At 48.6% G+C, this 12845-nt stretch overlaps 1 protein-coding gene across 1 annotated transcript; it reads right to left on the reverse strand.

Annotated features, from left to right (window-relative positions):
* Positions 1-854: 854 nt before the first annotated feature.
* On the reverse strand, positions 855-4969 carry LOC120710123 (WUSCHEL-related homeobox 7-like). Its single transcript, XM_039995791.1, has 3 exons — positions 4630-4969; positions 3362-4474; positions 855-1496 (listed from the first exon to the last, which is right to left on the reverse strand). Exons 1-3 carry the CDS (start codon positions 4784-4786, stop codon positions 961-963), a joined length of 1806 nt encoding a protein of 601 aa, XP_039851725.1. The 5' UTR covers positions 4787-4969; the 3' UTR covers positions 855-960.
* Between the last annotated feature and the right edge of the window lie 7876 nt (positions 4970-12845).

The following is a 12845-nucleotide window of genomic DNA, read 5'->3' on the forward strand; positions in this document are numbered from 1 at the left end:
GCTGGATGTACGGCCCCGCGGCCGGAACCAGGATAAATCCGTGCGTTACTGTGTTGCCTCTTGCATCAACATCTAGGACGAGGAAACATGCGGCATTTACTAGTTGGGATCCGGACCCCGAGTCGGGACGCAGACAAAAATGTTGTGTACGAGTAAGATTTAGTCATTTAGTGGCGTGGAAATTGGCACAAACCGTACTAAAAAAGACATAAAATTCAAACTCAGCACACATGACGGAGAACTTGCAAACGGCCTAGTACTACTGCCAAAGCTTAATATTTTCTTAAGATGCTACAGTACATTACTACTTACTCCCTCCGTCCCTTATTAAATGTCGTTCTAGCTACAGTAGCATGTCCCTAATTAAGTGTCGCCGCCTACCCTGCCAGCCGTAGCTGCTGCATGCCTGCACCGCACCATGCATCGGCCTCTTCTATTTTTCAATTCCAAAATACTGTGCTGCATGTTTAAATGTGAAAAAGTGGAGGTGACAACTGAATTTTTAATATGCTGTGTGTGCCACGCATGCTTCTTCACACCACATATGCAACATTTAGTGACGTGTCTCCGAATGTGTCGGCTGATAAACTTAGGGGTGTTAGGGTTTTTTTGCCTATTGTATTGGTTGCTGTGTCAGTTTTCTGGCGACGATTAATTAGGGACGGAGGGAGTATGCTACTAATTATACCTGCAGAAAACAGAGTACACCAACATACGATCAAAGCCACAATTTTACTGGTGTACTATACGTTAGTGCGCTGCGGTGCACGCAACACAACATCTGAGACAAAGGATTAGCCTTGCTAGATAAATCGGTGCACACATGCACGCACTACACGATCGATACCCTAATAAACCACTTGCTGGCACGTACTAGTCGATAGTAATAGTAGGCCTCTTGCATGCGCGGCACACGGCCGGGAACGCTAGCTTCGGCACGCGCCACGTCTGTTATTATTTTTATACCAGCACGTAGTAGAAGGCGCCGTGCTGGAGCGGGTGGACGGTGCGGCCCGACGCGTCGACGGGGACCTGCTCGATGTCGAGGCCGCGCTCGCCGGCGCAGCGGAACAGCACGGCCGCCTCGCCGAACTGCGCCCGCACGTCCAGCCTCGCCGCCGCGACGGCGTGAGCCACGCTCTTGCCCGTGGCGGTGTCCGCGACGCACAGCGCCGCGACGCCGCCGCCCTCCTGCTGCGCGTGCGCCCCTGTGGGCGCCGACGGCGCCGCGGCGGCCGCGGAAACGGCGGCAGGAGCGACGGTCCCGACGCCGAGGAGGGCCCCGTCCGCGGCGAGTCCTGCATGCGCCCGTGTAGAGAGACAGTCAAACAAATGGGGAAGTATTAACTGCGGCGAAGTTATTGTCCCGTGGCCCGTGAATTCAGAAATCAAAGGCGTTTGAAGAAACCCAAGTAAAGATGACAGTAGTCCGGCCCAATGCATGCGTGCGTGAAGAGCTGAAAGGAGCCTTGAATTGCCATGCACACGCACGCCCCCTGTAGTGTGAAAGGAAGTTTAAGGGGCTTTGCTTGGACGTCGAGCGGCAGAAATTTGACCACCGTCACTTCAGTCTTTTCAGGAACGTACCTACGCATGCAAAATTTACCTTCTACCCTTTTTTTCTACAGAGGGAAGCTAGAAGCTACCATGACAAGACCTCACACAAGGAGGCACAATTTATGAGTTGTGTCTCGCAACCAAGAAGCCATCACCCATAGGGTTGCATTTGGATCCCGAGGTTTAGCCCTTGCTTAAATGCAAGGCGTAAAATTTTTGAAAGCGCATTTGAAATATTAAATATAGATTAATTATAAAACTAATTACAGAATTCGTCTATAGACTACGAAACGAATTAACTAAAACAAATTAATCTGACATTAGCACATGTTTACTATCACAATTTATTGTCTAATTATGACCTAATTAGACTCATTAGATTTGTCCCGTAATTTACAAGCAAACTATGCAATTAATTTTTCATTTTGCCTAGATTTAATACTTCATACATGTGCCGCAAGATTGTTTTGAAACTTTAAATTTTGCATCTAAACAAGGCGTTATTTTACTTTTCTTCAATTGAAAACCATACAATTCATCAGGTCTTCTAAAATTGAGAAGGCTAAGTTATTGCCCCCTTTTCTACTTGCATTATTGCTTCAACATTGATGACAAGCTACATGCAAACACCACATCTCTACAAATTTGTTTTTATAAACCAGAATTGCAATCATGCTGTAAACCTTATGCTTCTCGTACCCCCAACTCTAGTCATTTCATCAACATGTCGATTGGAATATAGAATTTTTGGATACAAGCACGCGTGCAAAAGATGGTTTCGTTACGTGCCGCATTGGATGCATCTACATATGATGATATGATGTTTTGTCACCATGAAATAGTTCCCTCTCACATCTTTCACTTTTTGTTCTTGCGCCGTGTTTAGTTCCAAAAATCAAAATTCTAATTTTTTTTCGGCATCTACATGGAGACTTAAATCTAGACGAAATAAAAAACGCATTGTGATTGCTGCCTATAAATCACGAGACGAATCTAATGAACCTAATTAAGCTGTAGTTAGGCGCTAAATTGCTACAGTAATGCTGCAGTAAACAACCTCTGATGACGAATTAATTAAGCTCATTAGATTTGTTTCGCGATTTATAGACGAGTTCTGTAATTATTTTTATGATTAGTCTATGTTTAGTATTTCAAATGTAGCAAGATGACTTTTTAAAAATTTTATGAGGCAACTAAACACGGCTTTGATGGGGCGAACAAGGGCAAATTTTGGTCTTTTTCTATAGCTTTGCGTTTACAAACTGACAATTTTTCACAACTTTTATCATGCATGTGGGAAAGTGATGCATGAAAAAGGCTGTGACAAGATTGAACATGTACAGGAGATTTTGCATGGCCTAATCTCTCCTGATTGCCACATGCATCCCTTTAGGCATACAAACACTGACAGTGCCCTTTTGTCTTGGGATCGGTAAGATGTGATTGGAGCTTTTCATCAAAAGGAGGAGGAGAAGAAGTGATTGGAACCCTAATGGGAATGGGTGCAATCCCACACAAGCAAAGCATGCATATTGAACCTCCTTTTTTAGCAAGGGAAACTAGTAGTACCGTATTTTTCAGTGAAAAAAAAAGCTAGCGCTTTGTCAAATACTGCATGCTCCTATGTCATAACTAGCAATGCACACTGTATTTAAATTCAAACGAACCTGAAAGAGAGAGACAATATACTACAGGAGAAATGACCCTCCTGATGATCATGTGATGCGACACACACTGACAGTCCTAATCCATACAAACACAATCCATGCATATGAGATGGTATAATCAAGTGATCACATCATACCTTGCAGATGCAGGAGATCATAGCTGGCGACGACACCATTAGGAGCGGCAGCACTCGCAGGCAAGCCTGGCAGCCCAGCCGTAGAAGCGGCGACGCTCGCCACGGTGACAGCGGCGTCCGGCGTTGCCGCAAGGGGTGAAGTAGTGGCAGCGATGGAGGCCGCGTCCACAGCCGTGCAATCGCCGAAGCAGTACGGCAGCAACCCCAGCTTTGTGGAGTCCTCGTGCGCCACCTCCCTGGCCACGGCGTTCGTCGGTGCCGCTGCGGTGGTGTTCTTGCTGAGCTCGAGCTGATGATGATCAGCGCCGCCGCCCCCTGGACAGTACTGCCCGAGCCCCGCGCCCCAGGCGCAGGTTCTTTGGCCGGCGATGGCTGGGCCAGTCACCTCGTTGCACCGCCCCAAGAATGCACCCGCGGGCAACGACGCCGGCGGGTGCTGTTGCACGGGCACCGGCATGTACTGCCCCGCGAGAATGGCGGCGACCTCGGCGGCCGACAGGCAGTAGCCCTGCTGCCACGGCTGGAAGATGGGCTCGTCGGAGGACACGAGGTCCTGCACCTTGTGCGCGGGCGGCGAGGTCGGAGCCGCCACGGGCTGGCCCTGGTAGTACATCTGGGGGCACGCCGCGGCGAGCGGCCCGAGCAGGTCCATGGCCGCCGCCGGGGACATCTCCTGCGCCGCCCGCTTCGCGGCCGGCCTGCTGGACCCCGAGGAGCGGTCGGAGGAGGACGAGGACGAGGAAGTGGGCGCCTGCTGCGCTGGCGACGGAAGCAGCTGGACCTGCTGCTGGGTCAGGAGCTGCGGCTGCGGGGCCGCCTGGAGCGCGGGCGGCGTGGCGAGGGGCGGCGGCGCAGCGGCTGCCCCGCGGGCCGGCGCGCGCGCGGTGCCCGCGGCGCGCAGCTTGTTTTTGGAGCGGGACTTGCGGTTCTGGAACCAGTAGAAGACGTTGGCGTCGCCGACCTGGCCGTACTCCTGCAGGCGCATGCGGATGCGCGGGATCTCGTCGCGCGGCGGGTTGACCATGCCGGAGTTGAAGATGGCCTCCAGGATCCGGATCTGCTCCGGCCTCGGGTTCCACCGCGGCTTCGGATCCGGGGTCCGCTCCTCGCCGCCTGCGTACAAAGATCAATCAGGCAAGCAATTCCCTCTCGATCTGCTTGGTCCCTCGCAGCAAAACCCTACTTGGAACTACCGGCACGTAAGTAAGGCTGCAACAGGATCATGCATGCACAGCACAGCTCGCTCGATCGGCACGGTGGTAGCGTACCTGCGAAGCCCGAGGAGGGGTGCTTGAGGCCGCTAGCGGCGGCGCTGGTGGCGTTGCCGCCGCCGCCGCCGGAGAGGAACGGCGACGGCTCGGCGGCGTGCTTGTTGGACCTGAACATGCTGGGCCAGTGCCTGTTGTCGTTGAAGGAGGAGGCCATGCCGAGCGAGCCGCCTCGATCGATCTGCCCTACGCAACACTAGTCAAGCTCACGACGACGAGCTACCACCACCACTACTACCGGGGCGCCTGCACCTGCCGCTCAACCCTCTGGAGAAACCAACAGCTAGCGAGAGGCTCCTTCCTGACTACCGTGCCTCCCCCCCACCGTTTTGCTGTGGGTTTTCACCTAGGCAGGCAGGCAGGCAAGGCTCGCACGCTGCTGCCTCCTCTTATAATGGCCGCACCTACTCCGCCCGGCCCCGTCTCGATCGCGAAGCGAAATGTCGCCGCGCAATGAATGGTCTCCCAGTTCCACTGGCCGATGCGCTCCCCTTCTCGGAGAAGCGTGCGCGCGGCCGGCCGGGCCGGGCCCCGTCGCGTCAGGGGTTCCTTGCTGACCGCTGCGCCGCTGGTGCCGGACCGGACCGGACCGAGGGTCTCGGCCTCTATCTCGGGTGCGCGAGGTGGCAGTGCTAAGGCTACCTCCAAGGGTGCCCTGTAAACCGCCCCCACCCCAGTAGAGGAGTTTTGGTGGGAAATCCGATCCAACGGCTTCCCCCACAGCTCTCTGTATATACGGGGGGAGTTGAAACTCCCCCCATATATAAGGTGAGTTTCAACTCCCCCTATATCTCTAATTACACCATTTCTTCATGATATTAATTTCGTTTGAGCCCCGTAATATGATGATAATACGTATTATGACAGTAGAAATATTGTATGATTTTTTTTAAATTCAAAAATGATAAATAAATAGTTAGTTAATGAGTGATAGTATATAGAGGGAATAGATATGGGGGGAATGGTTGGAGAGAAAGAGTTATAGGGGGAGGAATCTTTTGGAGGGATGTAGTAAAATATAGTAAATAGTACGTTTGGGGGGAGTTGGATGTGGAGAATAGTTGGAGATAGCCTAATACGCCCTGCCACTGCGGCCAGGCAACGAGGACACGGAACGGAAGACACCGTACCCCCCGACGCGACGGGCGGGCCGCGGCCCGCGGCCCCCTGCTGCGTCTCGCTCGATCTGCCCTTTCACGGAGTAGGGTGGGGCGCGTGTGATGGCGACCTGGGGATGGACGACCGGCTCCTATCTGCCGGAAGGAAAGGAGAAACCGCTTGTGGCCGCGTCACACGGCGAGATGGCGCGGCCGAATTGTTGACTGCGGTCGGCCGGGTGAGGTTTGTTGCGAGGAAGAGGGTTTGTTTTTCTGGAAACAGAAACTGGCGGGGGGTACGTAACCGCAGCGCGAGTTACGCCCTCGCAGGAACAACTGAAACTTGCTGTGCATTTCGTCATTTTTTTTTGAGGTAGTGCATTTCGTCATTTTGAGCGGGCGTTGGACGCTGCTGTCCACCTCCTGTGGCCGGATCCACAAGTCGTCGTCAGGTGTTCCAAAAAAAAAAGTCGTCGTCAGGTACGTATAGGATTGAATGTGTTTGTCTAGCACGTTGCTGCAGGCCGATTACGGATCGGAGGACACGACGGATTTCATCAGTAAATGCCGTGTGTGTGTACCGGTGCTGCTCGTCTAGTATTGGCACCAACAAGGCTTGTTCTGTGTACTATCTAGTGCATGAACGTGGATTTGTTTTCTTACATGCCTTGTGTCCACAAGGCTTGGGTGCGTTTATTCTTTGCAGATCAGAGATTTTTTTTTGCGGGTAGCAGATCAGAGAATTGTATCTAGCACATTTAGTTGGTGAAGGCAGGAACAGGAAGTAACAGTTGGATCAGTTCGAAACGCTAGCTTTGGATGCCAGTTCCCCTCCAGCTTTTCAGTTCAAAAGGCCACTCGCGATGCGCCAAATGTGAGCCAGAAGAACAACTAGCTTTGCCCGTTTCCCAGTTTTCCCAGGCGAATTTCGATTTTGACAACGTCTTATCCGGCCAAAAATAGCCAGGGCGGCAGAGTTAGGCCGTGTTTAGTTGGCGGATGGTGTAAACGCAAAAATTTTTTGCGACGGAATCTTACCAATTTGAAGTACTAAATGAAGTCTATTTATAAATTTTTTTCCACAGATGGGTTGTAAATAGTGAGACGAATCTAATGATGCTAATTAATCCATAATTAATCAACAATTTGCGGGTGGTTACTGTGGCATCACTGTTGCAAATCATGAATTAAGTAGTTACATTAGATTCGTCTCGTGATTTACAGCCCATTCATACAAAAAGTTTTGTAAATAGACTTCATTTAGTACTTGAAATTAGTAAGATTCATTCGCAAAATTTTACGTTTTTGTATTTATGGGGTGTGAAACAGGGCCTTAATGCTAGTGCATGTGGACGGTCGTGTGTTCTATGGTTCGCTGCCTGCGCGGCCTGTTTCCTTTCCTCCTTGTTCTTGTGTGTTTTGAGCTAAGAGAGATGCATGATCTCCTATAGTCCTTGTTTAGTTGGTGAAAAATTATTGGTTTTGGTACTGTAGCACATAGGCTTAAAAGATTTATCTCGTGTTAATCAATAAAACTGTATAATTAGTTATTTTTTTCAAATGCATTTAATGCCCTATACATGTATCCGAACATTCGATATGATGGGTACTTTAAAATTTTTTTGAACTAAACAGGCCTTATTGTTCTTGTGTGTTTCTTTCCTCACTCCCAGTCCCCTTGCTGTACATACACTTTATTCGCTGCATTCAGCCAATAGTATTTTTCTCAAACACAAAATCAGCACCAGCCAGCAGTACTTTTCTCCCACAATAAATCAGCACCGGTCACTAGCCACAGCACAGTGAACAGAGTGATAGCTTTTGCCTGGCTGTTGTGACGTGTCACTGAATGCGTGGGAGATCCAAGTGCCACTACTACTAGAAAGGAGTGAAGAGAGCGGAGGGCTATTCAAATGGAGTAGTTGCGCTGTACGTGTGCGTTGCATGCATGGTGGTGCATGAACCGAAAGAGAACCCAATGCAAGGAAGACGACGACCGCGCGGCGGGGAGCCGGGGACCCGGACGGCCGGCACCGGCAGTGCTGAGGTGAGAATTTCTGGCCCAAGGCAGTAATGGCGCATTGCCACTTGCTGTGTGACGAGGGACGAGCGATTTATTGATGGGGATGGATTGACTCGAGAGAACCGGCCGGCGTGCACACGTGAGAGGTGACACATGCATGGTGACTGCATTTGAGTCCCTTGGACCGGCTGGAAGGTGTGTTCTATACCTAGATCTGAGAGGAAGACTGTTCATATAGATAAACCCAAGAATAACTAGCCAAAACAATACAAGTAGTACTTGCGCTGGGCGGACTGTGTGATTCGAATCTAGGTGGGGATTGAGTTCCACTACAAGAAACCTGATCAAGGTACGTCAGATAAGACTATAAGAGTCATTTGTGACATTTTCTCTTAAAGTAAGTTTATTGTTTATTGTTTGATGGTCTTCGAGTTGCGAGTTCAAGACCGCGGCTATGTGAAAAATATACCTTACAAAAATATGGCAAGGAATGTGGTCCGATGGAAAATTGGTTACCACAAGTAAGAAATTTAGAAAAAAGAATAATAGTGTAGAGTAAAATGCTAAAAGTATGCAAAACTCATGTGTGGCAACTGAAATTTTGATTTATCTAATCGATACAAACACGTTTAAAGGAAAAAGTTTTGGATTTATTGTTGCCCAATGCAAGCGGGTTGCAGAAGAGGATAGGGGAGGCTAGGGCGCCAGAAGGGGCCGTGTCCCTCTCCTCTAAAAATTTGCTGATTCCTTAAGACAATCTCAATAGGAGGTGATAACACCAATTAGTGAAGCAGCAAGTTTTGGAGGGTGAGAGCTAATTAAGTGGGGAGGGGGGCCCTATCCAATCTTGAGCAATAGAGCGTTCCAAGGATCTCAAACTATCTCCGATCCGCCTTAGTATGTAATACTACTAATATAAAATCATGTGATTTTAGCAAGAGGTTTTGAAAAGTGGAGACTACCACTACTACAAAATGATTATTAGGGGCGGATAAAAACATATTTTTAGAAATGGATGCGTACCTTTCTCTAATTCTCGCAGCTAAAAATTAATTTGTAAGGATGGGTAATGTGTCCATTTCTACAAATGCATTTGTAGGGAATGGTCATGCATGCCGTCAATTCCCAAAAACTAAAAAAAATGATAAAACACTTGAAAACAATAAAGGAAAAAAAAGAAAAAATATATCACAGCCCCTAGATACTATTTTCTTGACAAAATATGCACACTTGCGTCCAGGGTTCGAACCGCTTACCTCAAGCTTCGCACGTACTCTCCTCTGCATCACATTACACAGTCACTTGTGACATTATTAGATATGCTACTCTTTTATATTAACTCTGAAATCGATTTGTAGTGGCATGGACGCCATCTCCCGGCCCTACAAATCCATTTCCAGGGGCAAGTGATGCCATGCCCAAAAAAAGTTTTTCAATTTTGTTCCAAAAAATTTATTTAAATCTTTAAATTTAACAGGACAAATAAAAAAAGGTGAAACTACACTACAGTTATTATGAACTATAGATATAGAAAAATATGCCACATATATTTTAGTGTAATAAAGTTTAAGATTGTGAGAAGTTGAAAATATAACTTGAGTTATATGAGATAGTATATAGTCATAGTTATACGTAGGACACAACTAGTAATGATCTTATTATCCTAAACAATATTAAATGAATAATATATAAAATTTTAGATCTTACCACTGCAACTTTGATATGGAACTACCCTATATCTGAGGTTGTTTGAAAACAAATAAAAACTTGTAGATTTTGAAACTGGAATGAAAAGATTATCAACTACAAAATATTTGATCTAGTCAACCTCTACAATTTTGGAATAAAATTTGTCTTCATTCGAGATCATATGAAAATGTTATGATTTTTTTTCTGCGTGAGACCATTTGTAGAGGCGGGTCATACCATCATCTACCCTTCAAAATCGATTTTTAGGAGCAGGTGACGCCACCCGCCCAAAAATTTAATTTTCAAGGGCGGGTGATGGTGTCATCCGCCCCAAAAAACAATGATGGTCATTTATTGTTATGGCAGCAGGCTGGGCCTGTATGGGCTGAGTAGAGCCCAATAGGGTGGCCTATGGTACTGTTCACGCGGCTACATTATGTGTGAACAGTACCCATGGGTGATTAGGGTTTAGTTAGGACGCATAGTCTATAAAGGTGGCCTGAGTCCTAGGGTTAGAGCTATCGAAGAAGAATAGAATCAGCCTTAGGCGACTTGTTCTTCGGCAATCTGGCCGGGTTTTGTAACACCCCTGTGTTAATTGTGCTCGCTAATCACGAGTTAACTCGCCAATCGTGGACTCAAGTTTGTCGTTAGCGCTAATCGAGTTCGTATATTAACGTTCGACTTAGCTACGTTTGACCCTGTTTTTCTCACCGATCCGAGCCTCAAATCAATTTTCGTCCAAAACGAAAGTTGTAGCTCTTCTTTTGCTATACAACTTCTATTTTGACCAAATTGCAAGTTTCTATATGAAATTTGGAGTTTCAATTGGTCAAATTCGAGCCAAAATCATTCAAACGAGTAAGCAGTGCTCCTGTTCGACATTGTGTGTGCCCGACGCCCATACCGCCGTTGTGGCCGCCGGCGAGCTCGTCCACGCGTCGGCAATCGCGCTCGACCTCGGCATCTGAGCACCACTTCTATCCTCGCGGATGCCTCGAAGCTTCCCGTCCCGTCCCGTTCCTCCTTTCTCCTTCCTCGGAGCACGGCGAGCCGAAGCGAGCAGAGCTCGTCGCGCCGGTCGCTCCTCGCCGCGGCAGCTCGATTCCTCGCGCCCCAAGCCGCCTCACCACGCCCCGAACCCACTCCGCCCCTCCACGAGCTTGGCCGTGCCCTACGCCGACCGAAATCAGGCCCCAGACCGCCGTCGCCATCGTCGTTCGTCCCGGAGCTTCGCCCGCTCCGTCGACGACCCACCTCCGGTCCTTCCCCGCCCAAAACGAACCCCCGGTGAGCTTCCCCGCGGCCTACTCGTGCTTCTTGACCTTTTCCCCACTCGATTCCATGGCCGCTGTCGCCGATTTGCCGCCGCACCGCCGTGACCGCGCGCCGCCCCCACTGCGCGCGTCGCCGGGCCTCCCTGTCCGGGGCCGCGCGCCGCCGTCGCCCGCCCCGCCTCCGCCGCTGGCCGGCCCTGACCGGGCCGGAACGCCGCCGCCGTAGTTGCCATTCCCCTGCGCCGCCGCTAGACGCGTTGCGCCCGTGCCCCCCTGCGTCGCCGCGGGCGCCGGCCCCGCTGGGCTGCCTGGACCGCGGGCAGGCCAGGCCGCGCCGCCGGCGAGCCTCTGCCCGGCCAGGAGGGGGGAAGCAGCTGGGCCGGCGCCCACTGCCATGTGGGGCCCGGCTGTCAGCGCCCCCCCTTTATCTTTTATGTTTTCAATTTTATTTCTTTATTTTTGACTGAAATTTCTTAATTGCATAGTAAATCGCAAGAAAATCCTAAAAATACAAACCTAATTTTGTTAGGTTTCTAAAATCAAAAGCTTCTGAGGAAAAATATTTGTACCTATGAATTGTCACTTTTGCCCCTGCTAAAAATTTGATTTGTGCTTGAGCTAGTTTATTTTGTACCGGTTGTTTCGCTACTCTAAAAATTATGAAATTTATCCAGTAAATTACTCTTTGTATGTGTAGTCCACTGGAAAATTTTCAGGTGTATAGCCCTTGTGCATGTTTGTGGATATGTTTTTGTTTGTTTTCCTTTCTAGGGCTAAAAGAAATACTTTTCAATATCAACAATTGTTGGTAATTTATTTATGCACTCCTTATCAGCAGTTTTTCATGATATCAAAGTTGTGCTAATAGATCTAGTGGCGTGTTAAGTTTTGATCTTTAATTAGTTCCTAACTTCAATTTTATCCTTTATCCTTGTTGTTAGTTAATTACTTTCATGCATGTGTAACCTCAACAAAGCTAGTTTCTGTCTCACTCCGTGCTACCCTAAGCAAGTTTAGTATTTGGGGTTTTGAAGGAAACACTTCAGGCTAAAACGAGTTGAACTTCTGAACCGCATTGCATTGCATCGTTTTGAAATGCATCTAATCATAAGCACTCATGCATCGCACCGTATCCTAACTGTTGCCTGGCATATTTTTATTCGTGTAGACGCCGCCAACGAAGTCGCCTACGAGCTGATCGCCGAGCCGACCCAGGAGCCGCAAGCGGAAGAGCAGCAGGAGGACGCCGTTGAGCACGCTCCAGAAGTTGCTGACCCCGCTGGCCTGCAAGGTAAGCCCTGGAGCATAACCATAATTTAAATTATTCAATGTTTATTTAAGTATTTTGTGCATTTAAGTTTTAGGAGTTATATGAAACCCTAGTATGCATATTCTCCCTAGGTACCTTTGAGTCCATACTAGTGTGCAGGTATCGTTAGCAATGCTTTGCTAAGTAGGATCTCGGTAAAAGTCGAGTGATTACTGTGACTCGCGAGTTTTAGGATCTTGATTGCTTAGTTATGGCTTTGAAATGAGTTGTTGAGTAAAGAGAAATGGAGACCGGGCGGAAATGAGTTGGATTATTGGTTTAGAATGAATGAAAAGAAATCTCCGCCTGTGTCATTTGAGGACCGTACCATTGTTGTCAGTGTTGATCGAGGATTGAACAGTACTAACCACATACCGGAAGTAGGAGGTAGTCGAAACCGGTAAGCTGTGTACCGCTTTACAACGGTAATTTGAATTCTGTCCTGCTACGCTGGGCGCGGAAGTTGGCGGGTGTTGGATAGGATGCCGCCTTCGGGTTCTCCGGGAGTTCGCCGCGAAGGGCCCATCACCTGGGTTAGGTCCACCTTGGAAGTTTAAATCGGATCGATTCGCCGTGACTCACGGATATGAGAGCCTTGGTCACTTTGTCACATCGTAGTAAGAAAGTGGAATGAAAACGGAATGGAAAAGGTTGGTTTGTGAGTTAGTGAAGAATAATCTGCTCCACCATGTGTGCTCTAGATGTTAGGCGAATTTAGTTAATACTCGCTGTGCTAAATGGAGCTAAAATATTGAAAGTAAGGATTCACTTCTAGCAGCCTTTCAGTAAAAGAACTCCAGAGCCAAAAAGCTTTGCATGTT

This window comes from Panicum virgatum, chromosome 5K (assembly GCF_016808335.1).
Source record: "Panicum virgatum strain AP13 chromosome 5K, P.virgatum_v5, whole genome shotgun sequence".
In the NCBI taxonomy this organism is placed as follows: domain Eukaryota; kingdom Viridiplantae; phylum Streptophyta; class Magnoliopsida; order Poales; family Poaceae; genus Panicum; species Panicum virgatum.

Excerpts from the sequence above, each read along its gene's own strand:
- LOC120710123 (XM_039995791.1), bottom strand. The coding sequence starts at position 4,786 with ATGGCCTCCTCCTTCAACGACAACAGGCACTGGCCCAGCATGTTCAGG. Across the intron at positions 4,475-4,629 it reads CCCCTCCTCGGGCTTCGCAG|GCGGCGAGGAGCGGACCCCG; the intron begins GTACGCTACCAC and ends CTTTGTACGCAG. Across the intron at positions 1,497-3,361 it reads TGATCTCCTGCATCTGCAAG|GGGGCGTGCGTGTGCATGGC; the intron begins GTATGATGTGAT and ends TTCACACTACAG.